The 13,444-nt window shown below is 36.6% G+C and overlaps 2 protein-coding genes and 2 long non-coding RNA genes across 4 annotated transcripts in view; 1 reads left to right on the forward strand and 3 right to left on the reverse strand.

Annotated features, from left to right (window-relative positions):
- Positions 1–13,444, forward strand: part of LOC106173920 (zinc finger CCCH-type with G patch domain-containing protein) — a 118,188-nt gene that overhangs the window by 17,783 nt on the left and 86,961 nt on the right. The window lies entirely within an intron of this gene.
- Positions 2,354–4,288, reverse strand: LOC147763022 (uncharacterized). Its single transcript, XR_015333628.1, has 3 exons — positions 4,128–4,288; positions 3,683–3,768; positions 2,354–2,777 (listed from the first exon to the last, which is right to left on the reverse strand). It is a non-coding gene; the product is annotated as an uncharacterized LOC147763022 (long non-coding RNA).
- Positions 5,486–7,873, reverse strand: LOC147763023 (uncharacterized). The gene is made up of 3 exons (XR_015333623.1): positions 7,465–7,873; positions 7,164–7,243; positions 5,486–6,673 (listed from the first exon to the last, which is right to left on the reverse strand). It is a non-coding gene; the product is annotated as an uncharacterized LOC147763023 (long non-coding RNA).
- Positions 9,635–12,103, reverse strand: LOC147763024 (uncharacterized). Its single transcript, XM_087009735.1, has 3 exons — positions 11,800–12,103; positions 11,491–11,600; positions 9,635–9,992 (listed from the first exon to the last, which is right to left on the reverse strand). The coding sequence occupies exons 1-3, from the start codon at positions 12,020–12,022 to the stop codon at positions 9,933–9,935; spliced, it is 393 nt and encodes a 130-aa protein (XP_086865861.1). The 5' UTR covers positions 12,023–12,103; the 3' UTR covers positions 9,635–9,932.

Below are 13,444 nucleotides of genomic sequence, written 5' to 3' on the forward strand. Positions count from 1 at the left end.
TCCGTATGTGCCTTTCTTATATCCCTTACCAGGTTAAATCTCCATGCACAATTTAAAATATACTAACGTACGTAAAACTGCACATTTAGTAAACGCATGAAAGTAATGATTTTTTACATGCTTCTAGTAGCCATCTCAACTACATGTAGCTGTTGACTGAAGAAAAATTCACATCATTCTTAAAAGAATTGAGAGTTTTAGACGGCAAATTGGTAGACTTCACAGCTTTTTCTCATTTTTCTGCTAGGAAATAACGAGAAAATGAAAAAAAGTTTATACACCTCTGTATTATTATTATCATTATCATTTTTGAATCAGCAAGGTAATTAACTTGGCTTGTTTTATTGTGGATTTCATGGGAAAGTTATTCCCCATATCGGTTCTTGCAGTCCTTTTGTTAAGGACTAAACATGCCTTGATTCATGTTGAAATACCAAAATAAAATAAAGCATAGAAATCTATTGATTTCATTTATTCTAAAATGTGCAAACGTGTGAACTATAGGGATAAGATGACAAAATAAAACATTCAATAAGATATAAAGGCAGTATATATAACGTCTGAAGAAAATCTTCTCTAAATTTTCTGAATTGCACAAAGTAGTGCGTCGCAGCATTGTTGCTATTCGCTAGGTTGACATTTCCAGACAGATCACTGTTTCAAAAAAAAAAAAAAAAAAAACGGTCCGTATAGTCTCATAAATGGAGAAGTCACACCTAAGACCTTCCAAATCTTACCACCAGGAAACAGGCACTTATTAATGTTCTTACAATTATGCTGATGCAACTTAGGATCCCTCGTTCCGCTCAGAATAAGGGCTCGATTGCCTCCAGCTCCAGAAAGCGAAGTTTGTCGCAGTCAAACGACATTTTATGGCGACAACAACCTCCAGAGTTTTTTTTACGCACATGAACATTCCGCGCATGCTCAATTCTTCAAAAAAGGGTATACATGAAAATTGCTGCCTCTTTGCAACCACACAACGAAATTTGTGCAGGATTGTTTGTTTCCTTAAAGCCATAACATTTAATACTGGCGAAAATGTGTTACATTGGTAAAATGATTACGATATTGGGGTTATATAATAAAAACGCCCTTTTTGGCCAAATCTCAAACAACCTATATTCTCCGTTGCCTTCTTTCTTCGTGTGGATGAAGGTTTGTGGTAACCTGGGATGGAGGAGACATAACAGGCCCGTAGCCAGCAAATGTTTTTCTCATGGAACCTTAGTTTGCTACATCAAATTTACCCAGAGCGGACCTTTTCCCATCAAAAAGGGCGGTTCTTTTCTGCAAATGTGGACTTTTTTCGTGGAACCTAAGTTTGCCTAGATCAAAATTACACAAAGTGGACCTTTTTTTTCCAGTACAAATCATTTTACCTAAACCTGACTACGAACCCCAACCCCCTCCCTCCTGCCAACGGGCCTGAAAAAAAAGCGTTTTTAAGACCCTTTGTGAACGCCAGCCTGGGTTTAGCAGGTAACTAAACACAACCACCTCGGAAGAAGAGGCTTTGAACAGGGCAACAGCATCTTCTATTTATGCAATGAGTTAGGAACCATCTACTTTTCTGAGCACAACAATAGAATCATTTATAAGGTCAGATATCGTCTCTATCGCCAAGGTGGTCAAATTAGAGTGTGAGTTAAAACAACCTACCAATCTGGTATTTTCAATCGTCTAACTTTTTCACTTCATTAATTCTTTGCTTTTGAAGTGGGGTCTCCCGCCTCCACACTCGCCGTCGCCGCAGGGGCCTAGCAATTTAACCTTGGAGGCGATATTTAATCCGATTAATGACGCGGGCGGAGGCGGGGAGACCGTTGGGAATCAGCGGCATCGCTTTTGAAGTGTGGTCGGCCATATTTAGTCGGCGGATCAGTTAGTACTCGGATCATCCATTCTGAATGGCCCCATACATCTTCTTTAAAGAGTTACCATTAGCTTCTTGTATGCACAATAAATGACGCGGAGCCTAGTTGTTCACGCTTCCTTTACCAAGGACATGGCTGGTGACGTCTTGTTTTGTACATTCAAATATTCATAGCCTATTTCGTTCGTCATGATGACCAAAGAAAAGGCGAATTAGCATTACATGGAGAGGGTTTACTAGTTTGGAAACACAAATAAAGTATTTATGAAGCTTGAAGATGATGAAGATTATTTGTCTCCAAGTGAAGTTTTTTACTGACTTTTGTTAATCAACAATTGAAAGATGAAGTTAGATGCGAGGTTTTTACTGCCCTTATAAGTTTTTTTTTATTATTTTATTTTATTTTATAAAATGTTTTTTGTTGGACAAGAATTGTGAGATGTAGAATTATACAATCCCGCAATAATGAATCAAAGATTCTCAAATTTGGCCATTTATTTTCGCAGTACAGTGTCGAAATGACGCGTGAAAGTGTTACATTTGACATAATAAAAAGTATGTAACACGAGTGCCAGAGTAGGGTGCGCCGTCTTCGGTTTACGTACCACCAGCAACGTAAATGCAATTTGAAATACACCACATCATGGCGAGAAAAAAATATCTTGGTATAATATGTCCACAGTCTTAAAAATTTGTGCTATTATTCCAAGGACACTTGACTGGCCAAAGATGATATTGCATCAGGAGAGTCTTGCGGCTGAGTTTATACAATCACTTCAAACTGCTTGTTTTAATTTTTTCCTTGTTAGAAACCAGACGCTTTGTTGTATTCATTTGAAGTCATCTCATCCTATTCTCCTTCTTCGCGCAACTCTTCCAGTAGCGCCTTAATCAACTCTTCCTGAAAAAGTATAATGTTAGGCAAACTTGTACACACAATGTTTTATTTACTGACAGGAATACTTAGAAAGAGAATCAAATCAAAAGTTCAGCGTATTAATGTCCAAATTTTCATTCTTGACGGTTGTGAACTCCAGCAGCATATTATTGAGTTTATTGCGTTCATTAAGAATGTGAGATAGGATTTTCACTACATGCAAGTCACATGCCCTTTTAAGGACCTACAAAATCCTGCTCACTGGATGTGCGTCTGTGTTTGGCGCGGTAAACAAATTTAGGGCTGACTGTCTGATCAAAGAGATGTATACAACTCTGATGGAGGGTTTTGATACATCTCGCTATTGTAAACTAAGATTAAGATGAAAATATAGCTAAATTTTTGAAAAAAAAGATTTAATTATAATCGCATCTTTATGTGACTGTAAGCTCATGGATGTTTGAAGATGATGACGATGGCACGCAGCCGACCTCGAGCTTAGTGTATCACACACTTTTTTTTGGTTTTTGTAATAATCTCTCAAGAGAGGCTATTAGCCTCGCATTCCGTGAAAATGTTACACATTCTTAATCTTCTTCTTTTTTTTTTTTTTTTTTTTTTTTTTTGGGGGGGGGGGGGGTGCCATAAAACGGAGTGTTCTAGGGTAAATGCCAACTTTCCCACACTTTCCAGTGAGTCCATTCCGAAATTAAAATTGATTGTTTGATTGTTCTTTCCTTTTCCGTGTGTCTTTTAACAATCTCAAGAGATTATTACGGAGGGTAGCCATCTATGAAGGTGCACGTGGTCTGATGGCAAGCAAAGATTTAAAAATAATTGCGATAATTGTACATTGTAATAATAAGCTGAATAATCTTATAAACTGTATAAGCGTCGCATAGAAATACAAGGATATAAAAGTCGCATACCTGGTCGCTGTCTATTATTTCGTTGAGTTCGGCACTCCTAACATTCCTTTTATGCGACACCACTCCGCTACGACGTCTTCTAATCGCTTTTGACAAAAGGAAATACGAAATATGGCTTTAGAAGTTTTCAATGCCTGTGGTTCTTTGAACTGTCTATGCATACACAGATTGAATTATAATTGCGTTGTGGTAATATCGTTATATTGAAATTCTCACATTGTCCAATATTACATGTCTCTTTTTGAAGCATTTTTTGAAGCACATTTTGTTATCGGCTCTTTTAGCATTCAATTGTGTGGCTCTTTTATTATAAAATGCATGGAATTGTGGTCAAGAACAGTTACAATCAACACACAACATGTACCAGTTAAGTGAGGAAAATAGTTTGAAAAATAAAATATAATACATATATGTAATTGGACCTAATAAAGTGAGGTATACTTACACAAAGCGCCACACACCTCCGAATTGGCGAGCAACTGCATAAGAAGCAAGGTCACCAGAAGAAAAACAAAAGTTCGACGTTTGTCCATGTTCTCGACGTTTACTAACGCAATCAACCCACTTTATACCCACGCTGCTGTCTTATGAGAGGTTGGTGAATTTCAATGACGTCTTAAACCAATGTTGCGATAAATTATGGCTGACATGTGACTAAATTGCATTTTAGACCTTGCTGGGTTACGTGGACTTGCAATGGATAGAAAAAACCACATACCATTTGATAATTATGGAGTTCGGTATTTAATACTAACGAAGGAGAGGTACTCAAAGGCATACATTGCGCTCGAATGAGGCCTTTCTTTTACCCAAAATGAATTATCTCGGAAATTGTAAAAATTTTCTGTGAATTACTGAGGTATATACGACATAAAACTGACAAGAAAATTTTATATTCCTTAAAAAGCGAATTTTGTGAATTTGCGAAATTAGCCTTGTTGCATGCTATGTATTTGAAACAGCTTTTTTTCATCCTTTAAGCAATTTTTTCTGAAGTTTTTGTTTTGTCTCCAGCGTGTACACCTCATTATCTTTAATTATTTTTTACATCCAAGTATAGTAAAACTACGGTGACAGGTACAATGTATCAAAATGCACATTTAAATTTGTAAAACATTAGTAAATCATTTATTGTGCAATTTGTTCAGATTTATTGCATGCTGGTTTTGTTTTGTTTTTATTTTTTTCACATACATCAAATGAAACAAAGGTCACCCTTCCTTTCAAGAAAGTGCACATGAAATATTTTAATGAGTGATCACGATATTAGGACGTCACGCGCTACTACTAATGGAATCTTTGCAACAGACTACGATACTTAAAGAGAGAAGGGCATTACGAATTAGATTTGTCAACAAATATCAAGTGTTCCCTAATCGGCCTCAAATAGCGCTTAGCGTCAAATTACCTTAAGGGGGAATGCCATTAAAAAGCAATTCAAATATACGTGCACGTTCTGTAAACAAAATTAACCTGTTCCAATGTTGTACTTGTCTCTTTTATACTATAGTCTCTTGTGTAATTTACAATAATAAAACAAACCCCCATGAACAGCAACTGTACTTTTATTCTTGAGAGCGAATATAACTTCTCATGGCCTTCATCCCAATAGTGATTACAAGCACTAGTTAAGAGGGCGGGAAATATCAACTAGTCATCAAAAGTGATCCTGAGAGGCGTGGAAGCGTTTAATTGTCCGCAAGATAATATTTATTTATTTATTTACTTTTGGAATGGGAACAAGAAAATAAGCTGCACGAATGAAGGCCTGGAATAAACTTATTTTATTGCTGTGTGTTTTTAAATAAAATGTCTACAAGAAGCTTTGTATTCTCTACAGGTACAAACTGTTGTATTCAAACTAAAACTAGTTTTTTTAGCATAATTTGAAGGAGAATAAGAGCGACAAAGAGGTATGGAACTAAACCAAACTCTATTGTATGTCTTTCATGTTTACTGAAAATTACAAAGTCTACATAGTAAGAAAATGAATGATGTAGCATGATCAAGCCCCCTTTTCACTGGACAGCGTCCTTTCTGCGTCTTTGTGCGACCATTAAACTGGCATGGCTGTGGTCGTAGAAAGAAGGCATAAGCATCGCTTTGGTTACAGAACGACTGCTCAATGATCGGCCAGTTGTCGGCACGTAAAGTATTATTATTATTATCATTTACCCACAAACGGGGCAGTACTACGGAACGCAGAAAGGACCCCTTCCAGTGCAAAGGGGGCTTAAGAGAGTTTAGGGCTCATGTAGCAGTTAATCCTGTTTGCCACTATTACACCCCATGTATACCATTTTCGTTCATATATTTTTCAAACCCCGCTTTAGCTGCTTGTTACCTTTAAACTGGCGGTGGATGAAATCGTTGGTCCAATGTGAATGACATTGCAAACATGAAAATTTGGAATTTTGAAAAACACCCATATGTGTGAAAATATGAAGGAGAAACCTTTAAAGTGTCTTTGTATACACATCTTAAATAAAGTTCAAGGTGAAATATTGAAAACAATGGTAATGCCTTTTCAGGGCCGTTGCCATGACGTAGCCTATAATGATTTGCGTGTCTCGCATACATTGCAATGTTACCATGGAAATGACCACGATACAACCTTGTCCTGTAGCGATAACTCACCTATAAGATGATGTTTAATGTCTATTTAGAGTTTTTATTTGTATGCCCAAATGGAGGGCACTAGCACATACAGTCAAAGTTAATGATAAAAGTTAAAACTTAAGAGTTTAGAAACTGGGTGTGATATGCTGTTCAATAGTAACACGTATTCCAAGGGCATTCAAAAAAGAAAACATTGTAACATTTTCAGACGAGGCCTGCTTGTGAAATTTTACAAATATTTCAATTGTCAATTAAACGTTTGGCTTGAATTGAGGGCCCGCCTTTTGTTCACACGGCACGGCGTTATTCTATCCTCTAAAAGTCATCTTCGTCATCATCTTCGAGATCGTCCGCCAATAGACGAATCAATTCCTGAAATAATGCACAATTTTGCAAAAAATAAGGTACACAGTCGTCGATTACCTCTCTCTATTTTTCTCTTTGTCATTGGGAAATCACGGCTGTCAGGTATTAGATACTGCAGCACAAAAAATTAGTTTCTGAATGACTAAACAAACTTTTATAACTACCTCCGCCAAGGAGGTTATGTTTTCACCCCTGTTTGTTTGTCTGTCTGTTTGTCAACAGCATAACTCAAAAGGTTATGGATGAATTTCGATGGAATTTTCAGGGTAGGTCAGAAATGGGTTTACTTAGAAGTAATTACTTTGTGGTGGTGATCCGGATCAATAATCAATCAATAATCAATTATCAAAAATAAAAAACTAAGCATTATAGAATAGGGGTGAAACGGCATTGGGTGGAGGCTCTGCTGCCTTGGCGGAGGTCTGAGCTCTCGGAATGCTTAATAATAATAATAATAATAAAAAGATGAAACTTACGTACATATGCAAGAGCCTACCTTTTCAATGTCTATCATTTCATTTCTTTCGGCATTTCTGTCAGCCCTTTCGCGAGAAACAACTAATCTACGGCGCCTTGCTGATTTTGACAAAAATATATATTACCAGTAAGTTTCGTTATTAAAGATTTTAATGTGTATGCATGCATAATGACAAGTTTGCGTTTGGGTGTTGGAAAAGTATATAGACTATTTATCACGGTCTTTTGACATTTTAATGTATTTTTTTATAATTAAAACTTTAAAAAATGATACACTAAAAGTATGATTTGGATGAAGAACAAAAATGAGTTTTACTCACTCGCAAACCCATGCACCTCCGAAATGGTAAACAACTGCACAAGTAGCAAGGTCACCAGAATAAAAACCAACGCTCGGTGCTTCTCCATTCCTGCGACTTTTACTACGTACTATAGCTCCGAATACAAGGCGGGTCGCGGTCAAAATATAAATATTCTCGAAAGAATGACAAATTCCTTATAAACACTATATGGTTGAAGAGTTGCCTGGTCATTCACGCTTGCTTTGTCGACGGAACGGTTGGCGACTTCAGTAATTTAAATGTATTTTCATAGCCTCTTTCGTCATGCATGACCAAACTGAACGCATATATTAACATTAAATGAAGAGGATTTACTAGCGTTTATGGTGCTTGACAGGGGCGGAACCACAGATATTTTCTGACAGTCTTCCAAATTATCTTTCTTGATCCATCATCCTTTTTTGACCCTATTCCGACAGAAAAAAAATTTGATACCCGTCAATGTAAAGTTGAAAACCTGACCATCTTCTGGAAGACCCAGAAGACGGCCTCAGTCCGCCCCTGCTTGAGGCGATAGATATTGTTCTTCAGTTAAAACATTTCAGTGACTTTTGTACGTCGTTAGCATGATCAATGAAATACGAGGTTAGACGTAGAGGTTTTAAAAATTGTTTTGAAAGAACGAATATTTTGAGACTTGCATCAGACAGCATGATAAAGGATCAACGGCAGGCCCGTAGCCAGGGGGGGGGGGGGGGGGGGGTTCGGGGGGTTCGAAAGAACCGCCCCTTTTGCTGGGAAAAGGTCCACTCTGGGTAAAATTTGATCTAGGTACATGAAGTTTTCATGGGAAAAGGTCCACTTTTTCAGAAAACGAACCCCCCTTTTGAAATTGCTGGCTACGGGCCTGAACGGTAACATTAAGCTTATGTTACTTTGATAATATGTTTCTTTTTTTAGCAAATTGAATATTACAAAGAGACTTAAACATGTTTTAACATTAAAATACAAAGAAATACAAATCTGCCAACGAGGTTTTTAATTTGACCATTTATTTTCCCAGGAAATCTTTGCAGGTACACAAGGTCAATCTTACGTCCATCACAATAATATTTAAATGAGAAAATGTTCTAATTGATTTCTACAGTAAAGTACAAAAGTTTTGGGACTCGATTCAACTTTTCTAAATCAACCCTGCTCTTTATACATCCTTTTTTTACACCATTGATATTTTTATTCTTTTATTCTTTCTTTTATTCTTTTTATTTATCTTTTTAAATTCACTTATGCATTTAAGACAATAAAGTGAGATGGGGTGGTTAAGTTGTGGTTAAATTCTTGCGGTCTTCCAATAATCACCATGACGCCAAGTTTAATTAGTGGTCAAATTCGTAATAAAGACTTCATGGTCACTGCATGTAAATAGCTCTACTCCAGAACCAAGTCTACGGGTTTTTAAGATTATCGTAGCACCAATAACGTACAGATACATGTACATCAGTGAGAGACGATGCATGATTATCCAAAATAAATATTCCAAATAATTGGAACAAGTACCTGATATTAGGCATAATCTACAGAAAAATATCCGGAGGATTTCAAGCAAGAGTAGATAAGTGCGACAGGGCACTAATAGATAAAAAATTATTTATTTATTTTTTTGGGGGGGTTGGGGTGGATACAGCGTTTTGGGATCAGAAATCTATAGTACCCTCTCCTTGCCGATGAAGATACAAATACGAACTACGCATGATAATTCTGTCTTTGACTGACTATTATTTCTATAAAATACAAAGTACATAAACATTTCTACGGGAGATACATGTACAATGCATACTTAGACAAGTGTTCTTAATCGCTTAAGGTTAACCTTACAATTACACTTGGCCAAGAACCACTCGAACGACGCACCTCAAAAATAAAGAATTGATACTTTGGTAGGTTTCACAATTTTTTCTCACTTTTCTGCTACGAAATAACGAAAAAATGAAATTGGAAATTTATTAAGAAGTTTATACACATCTGTATTATTATTATTATTATTATTATTATTATTATTATTATTATTAATTTGTTTTTAATGGCTCGTTTTATAGTTGATTTCATGGGAGTGTCATTCCCCATTTCGGTACTTGCAATCCTTTTGTTAAGGGATAAAAAATTGCCCATGATTTACGCTTGGAATACAAAACTAAAATAAAGCATAGAAATCTTTTGATTTTATTTATTTATAAATGTGTAAACGTGTGAACTGTAGGGATTTGATGACAAAATAATATTTTTGCTAAGATATAAATTCAGTATTTAATGTCTGAAGAAAATCCTCTGATGGTTATCAGTGACATTATAGTAGTGTTGAGATGACCGCCGTGAGCTGCACACGTAAGGGGGTTTAAAGCGTCGAGTAAACAATTGAAACGTTTAAAACGTTGTAGCATAACAACCGGGACTTAACCGACTGTAGCAACGTCGTTTCTCATGAAATTCTGTTCTCCATAGAAATTCACTTATCCAGAGTCGTTTTCATCCTCTTCGATTCCATCTTCAAGCAGCTTGACCAATTTCTCCTGTAAAACAGAAAGATGATTCTATCTGATTTTATAAAATATATATTGATATTAATTTAATTAATTACACCCGCCGAGGAAGTTATGTTAATCAGCTGAGTTCGTCTGTTTATCTGTCGCACCCAACTCAAATTAGTTACACGTGTAGGTGGATTTTGTTGAAAATTTCACGATAGGGTAAAGATGGGTTAAATAAGAAATAATTCTTTTTTGGTAGTGATCCGGATCACTATTTGGAGCCAAGAATTTAAAAAGGATTCTAATGCCATTGCGAGATAGGCCAGAAGATTATGAAATTTTGCATACGCGTAGGCAGTTTTCAGTGCCTTATTTTGCACAAGGTAGTGCGTCACAGCATTGTTGCTATGCGCTAGGGTTGACATTTCCAGACAGATCATTGTGTCAATAAATAAATAAACACATAATATAAATAATATAAAATAAATAAATAAATAAATAAATAAATAAAAAACGCTCCGTACAGTCTTACAAAGGTATGTCCAGTCGGGCGTGCCTACGGAGAGGTCACGCCCAAGGCCTTCCAAATCTTACCACCAGGAAACATGCCCTAATTTATATTCTTACAATTGTGCTGCTTCAACATAGGATCCCCCGTTCCGTTCAGAATAAGAACCAGATTGCCTCCAGAAATCGATGTTTGGCGCAGTCAAACGACATTTTATGGCGACAACAACCTCCAGAGTTTATTTACGCACATGCGCATTCCGCGCATGCTCGATTCTTCCGAAAGAGGGTACATGTTGCTGCCTCTCTGCAACCTCACAAACGAAATGTGTGCAGGATCGCTTGTATCCCTAAGGCCATAAAATTTAATACAGGCAACGATTTGTTGTAAAACGTTGTTGAAATGATTAGGATAGTGGGATAATATAATTAAAGCGGCCTTGTTTGGCCAAATCTCGAACAACCGCTTTTCTCTGTTGCCTTCTTTGTGTGGACTATGAAGGTTTGTGGTTAACTGGGATGGAGGAGACATAAACAGGCCCGTGGCCAGCAATTGCAAAATGTTTTTTTCTGAAAATATAGACCTTTTCTCATGGAACCTCAGTTTACCTACAGCAAGTTTACCCAGAGTGGACTTTTTCCCAGCAAAAAGGGGGGATCTTTTTCTGAAAATTTAGAATTTTTTCATTGGAACCTAAGTTTGCCTTGATCAAAATTACACAGAGTGGACCTTTTCCCCACAAAAATCGTTTAAACTAAACCTGGCTACGAACCCCGAACTCCCCCCCCCGGTTACGGGCCTGCATAAAGCGTTTTTAAAGACCCATTGTGAACTTCAGTCTGGCTTAAGCAGGTAACTATACATAACAACCTCTGAAAAAACCTCTGTGAACAGGGCAACATCATCTTCTATTTATGCAATGAATTGGGAACCATGAACTTTTCTAAGCACAACACTGGAATCATTTATAAGGCCAAACGTCATCTGTACTGTCAAAGTGGTCAAATAAGAGTGTAAGTTAAAACAACCTACCAATCTGGTATTTTCAAGGGCATCGTCAAACTTTTCCACTCCCTGATTTCTTTCCTCGTCCGCGAGGTCTGCACCTGAAATAAAGCCACGGCGCCGACGACGTCTCAAGCCTGAAGTATAAAGATCACACATTATGGTGGTGACCTGTTTTACGTTATTTAGTTGAAACTATGTCTAAAATCCGTTTTTTCCAAACCCAGAGAGTGAAATACATGTAAGACAGAATCTTTTGATGAAAATGAAAATATGAAGAATAAATTATTCTGCTTGATATTATACGAATGAAAAGGAGACAGGAAAGAGAAATACCTTCAGAATCAGCAAACATCTGCACGACTAACAAAGTCACCAGAAGTAAGGCTAACACTCTGTACTTGTCCATGTCGATGTATAGTTTTTGCCTTTTTAACCAACACGCGAACACACAGTCCACTGGTCCACTGTAGGATGGCCATCCTTTTATACCACACAGGACCGGCGTATCCAAGTTGTTTGGGATTAGAAACCGGTCATCAGTCCTTTTAAAATACATATAATAAATCAATAAATCACCTTCACTCACTTAACACTTAAGAGTCCGTTTTTGCTAAAAAAAGTTTTAAAAAAGCCATTTATGGTCGAGTGGTTTAACTATGAGAAGGGGTGCCGGACCGAGACGTCAAAAACAAGTTGTTTTGCAGCGTTTGTAGGAAATGATGCTATTTCCAAATGTCAGTAGTGCCTCGGCCGTTTACAACAGCACTGGAGCATAGACATTTTATAGTCTTGCGGTCAGAAAACGAATGTCAAAAATCACCGGGCGACGGGACATTAAAGGTATCAAGGCTACACGAAATATTTCTTGTTTAAAGATTTAATGTATTTACATACCTGGATGTGTAAACAGGGGAATGTTTCGTAGTTGATTATTATCTTAAATAATTAAATTATATATATGATTTTCACTGATTAATTTTTATTTGTTACCTGTTTCGGTCACTGTAATTTAATCATCGACTATTTTGATCTATTGCGATCGTAAACAACCAACGCGACTATGTTCATGAATAAGATTTAGATTCAGTGGAGGTTGGATATGTAAATACAAAATCTTGCAAATAAAACAGGAGACCGTTGTGGTGTACCGGCCCCGTAACTCGAAAGCGTATTGGGAATAGCGATATTACATAGAGGCTACAATGTATTATATGGGGCGAGTATGGGCGAGTTATGGAATTGAGACGCTTGCGCTCGGTCGCAATGCGCGTTGCTTTCGAGTTACGGGGCCCTGGTGTTTTATGACTTTTAAGTCACTCGGTTACTATGTCACCTCTACGGAGTGACCGGCTGCCCTAGCACCGGATAACCTTTTAATGTGTTATTTTAGGTTTGAAAATAATGTTACACAACGTTGTGGTCTTATGCTTAGGGAAACTAAGCAAGATAACCACACCAAAAATGATAGTAAAATCACAAAGTCCAAATTGCTGACGACGGAACATGAAAAATAAGAAATAGCATGTTTCTAAAAACTGAACGTTATTTAGCCAAGTGAGATCTCTTTATATGAAATTTATGCAATTGCTGACAAGCAAACGTAAATGAAATTATAAAATTCGTTTATTGAGTTTCATTTCAAACAGATATATACATATCAATGTTGTAACTGTAACAGTTTTTATTACTGTAAAATAAAAGACAACTTCAGCCTACGAGATCTAAGAGAAAGTCTTTATTTTTACATAAATTACATAGTTTGCTAAATAAATATTTAAATTAAACAATATATTGATAATAACTAAATAATGAGAGTTAATCAAATAATATATGGCTAATATAAATTAAAGATAAAAAGAAAATAATTTTACCTGTAAAATAAAAGACAACTTCAGCCTACGAGATCTAAGAGAAAGTGAGGAATCGGACAAAGGAAATTACCGGTTAGAGACTTTAAACCAATGAAAAGCAAGAACGT

This window comes from Lingula anatina, chromosome 3 (genome assembly GCF_051362555.1).
Source record: "Lingula anatina isolate TDL-2025a chromosome 3, LinAna3.0, whole genome shotgun sequence".
Lineage (NCBI taxonomy): Eukaryota > Metazoa > Brachiopoda > Lingulata > Lingulida > Lingulidae > Lingula > Lingula anatina.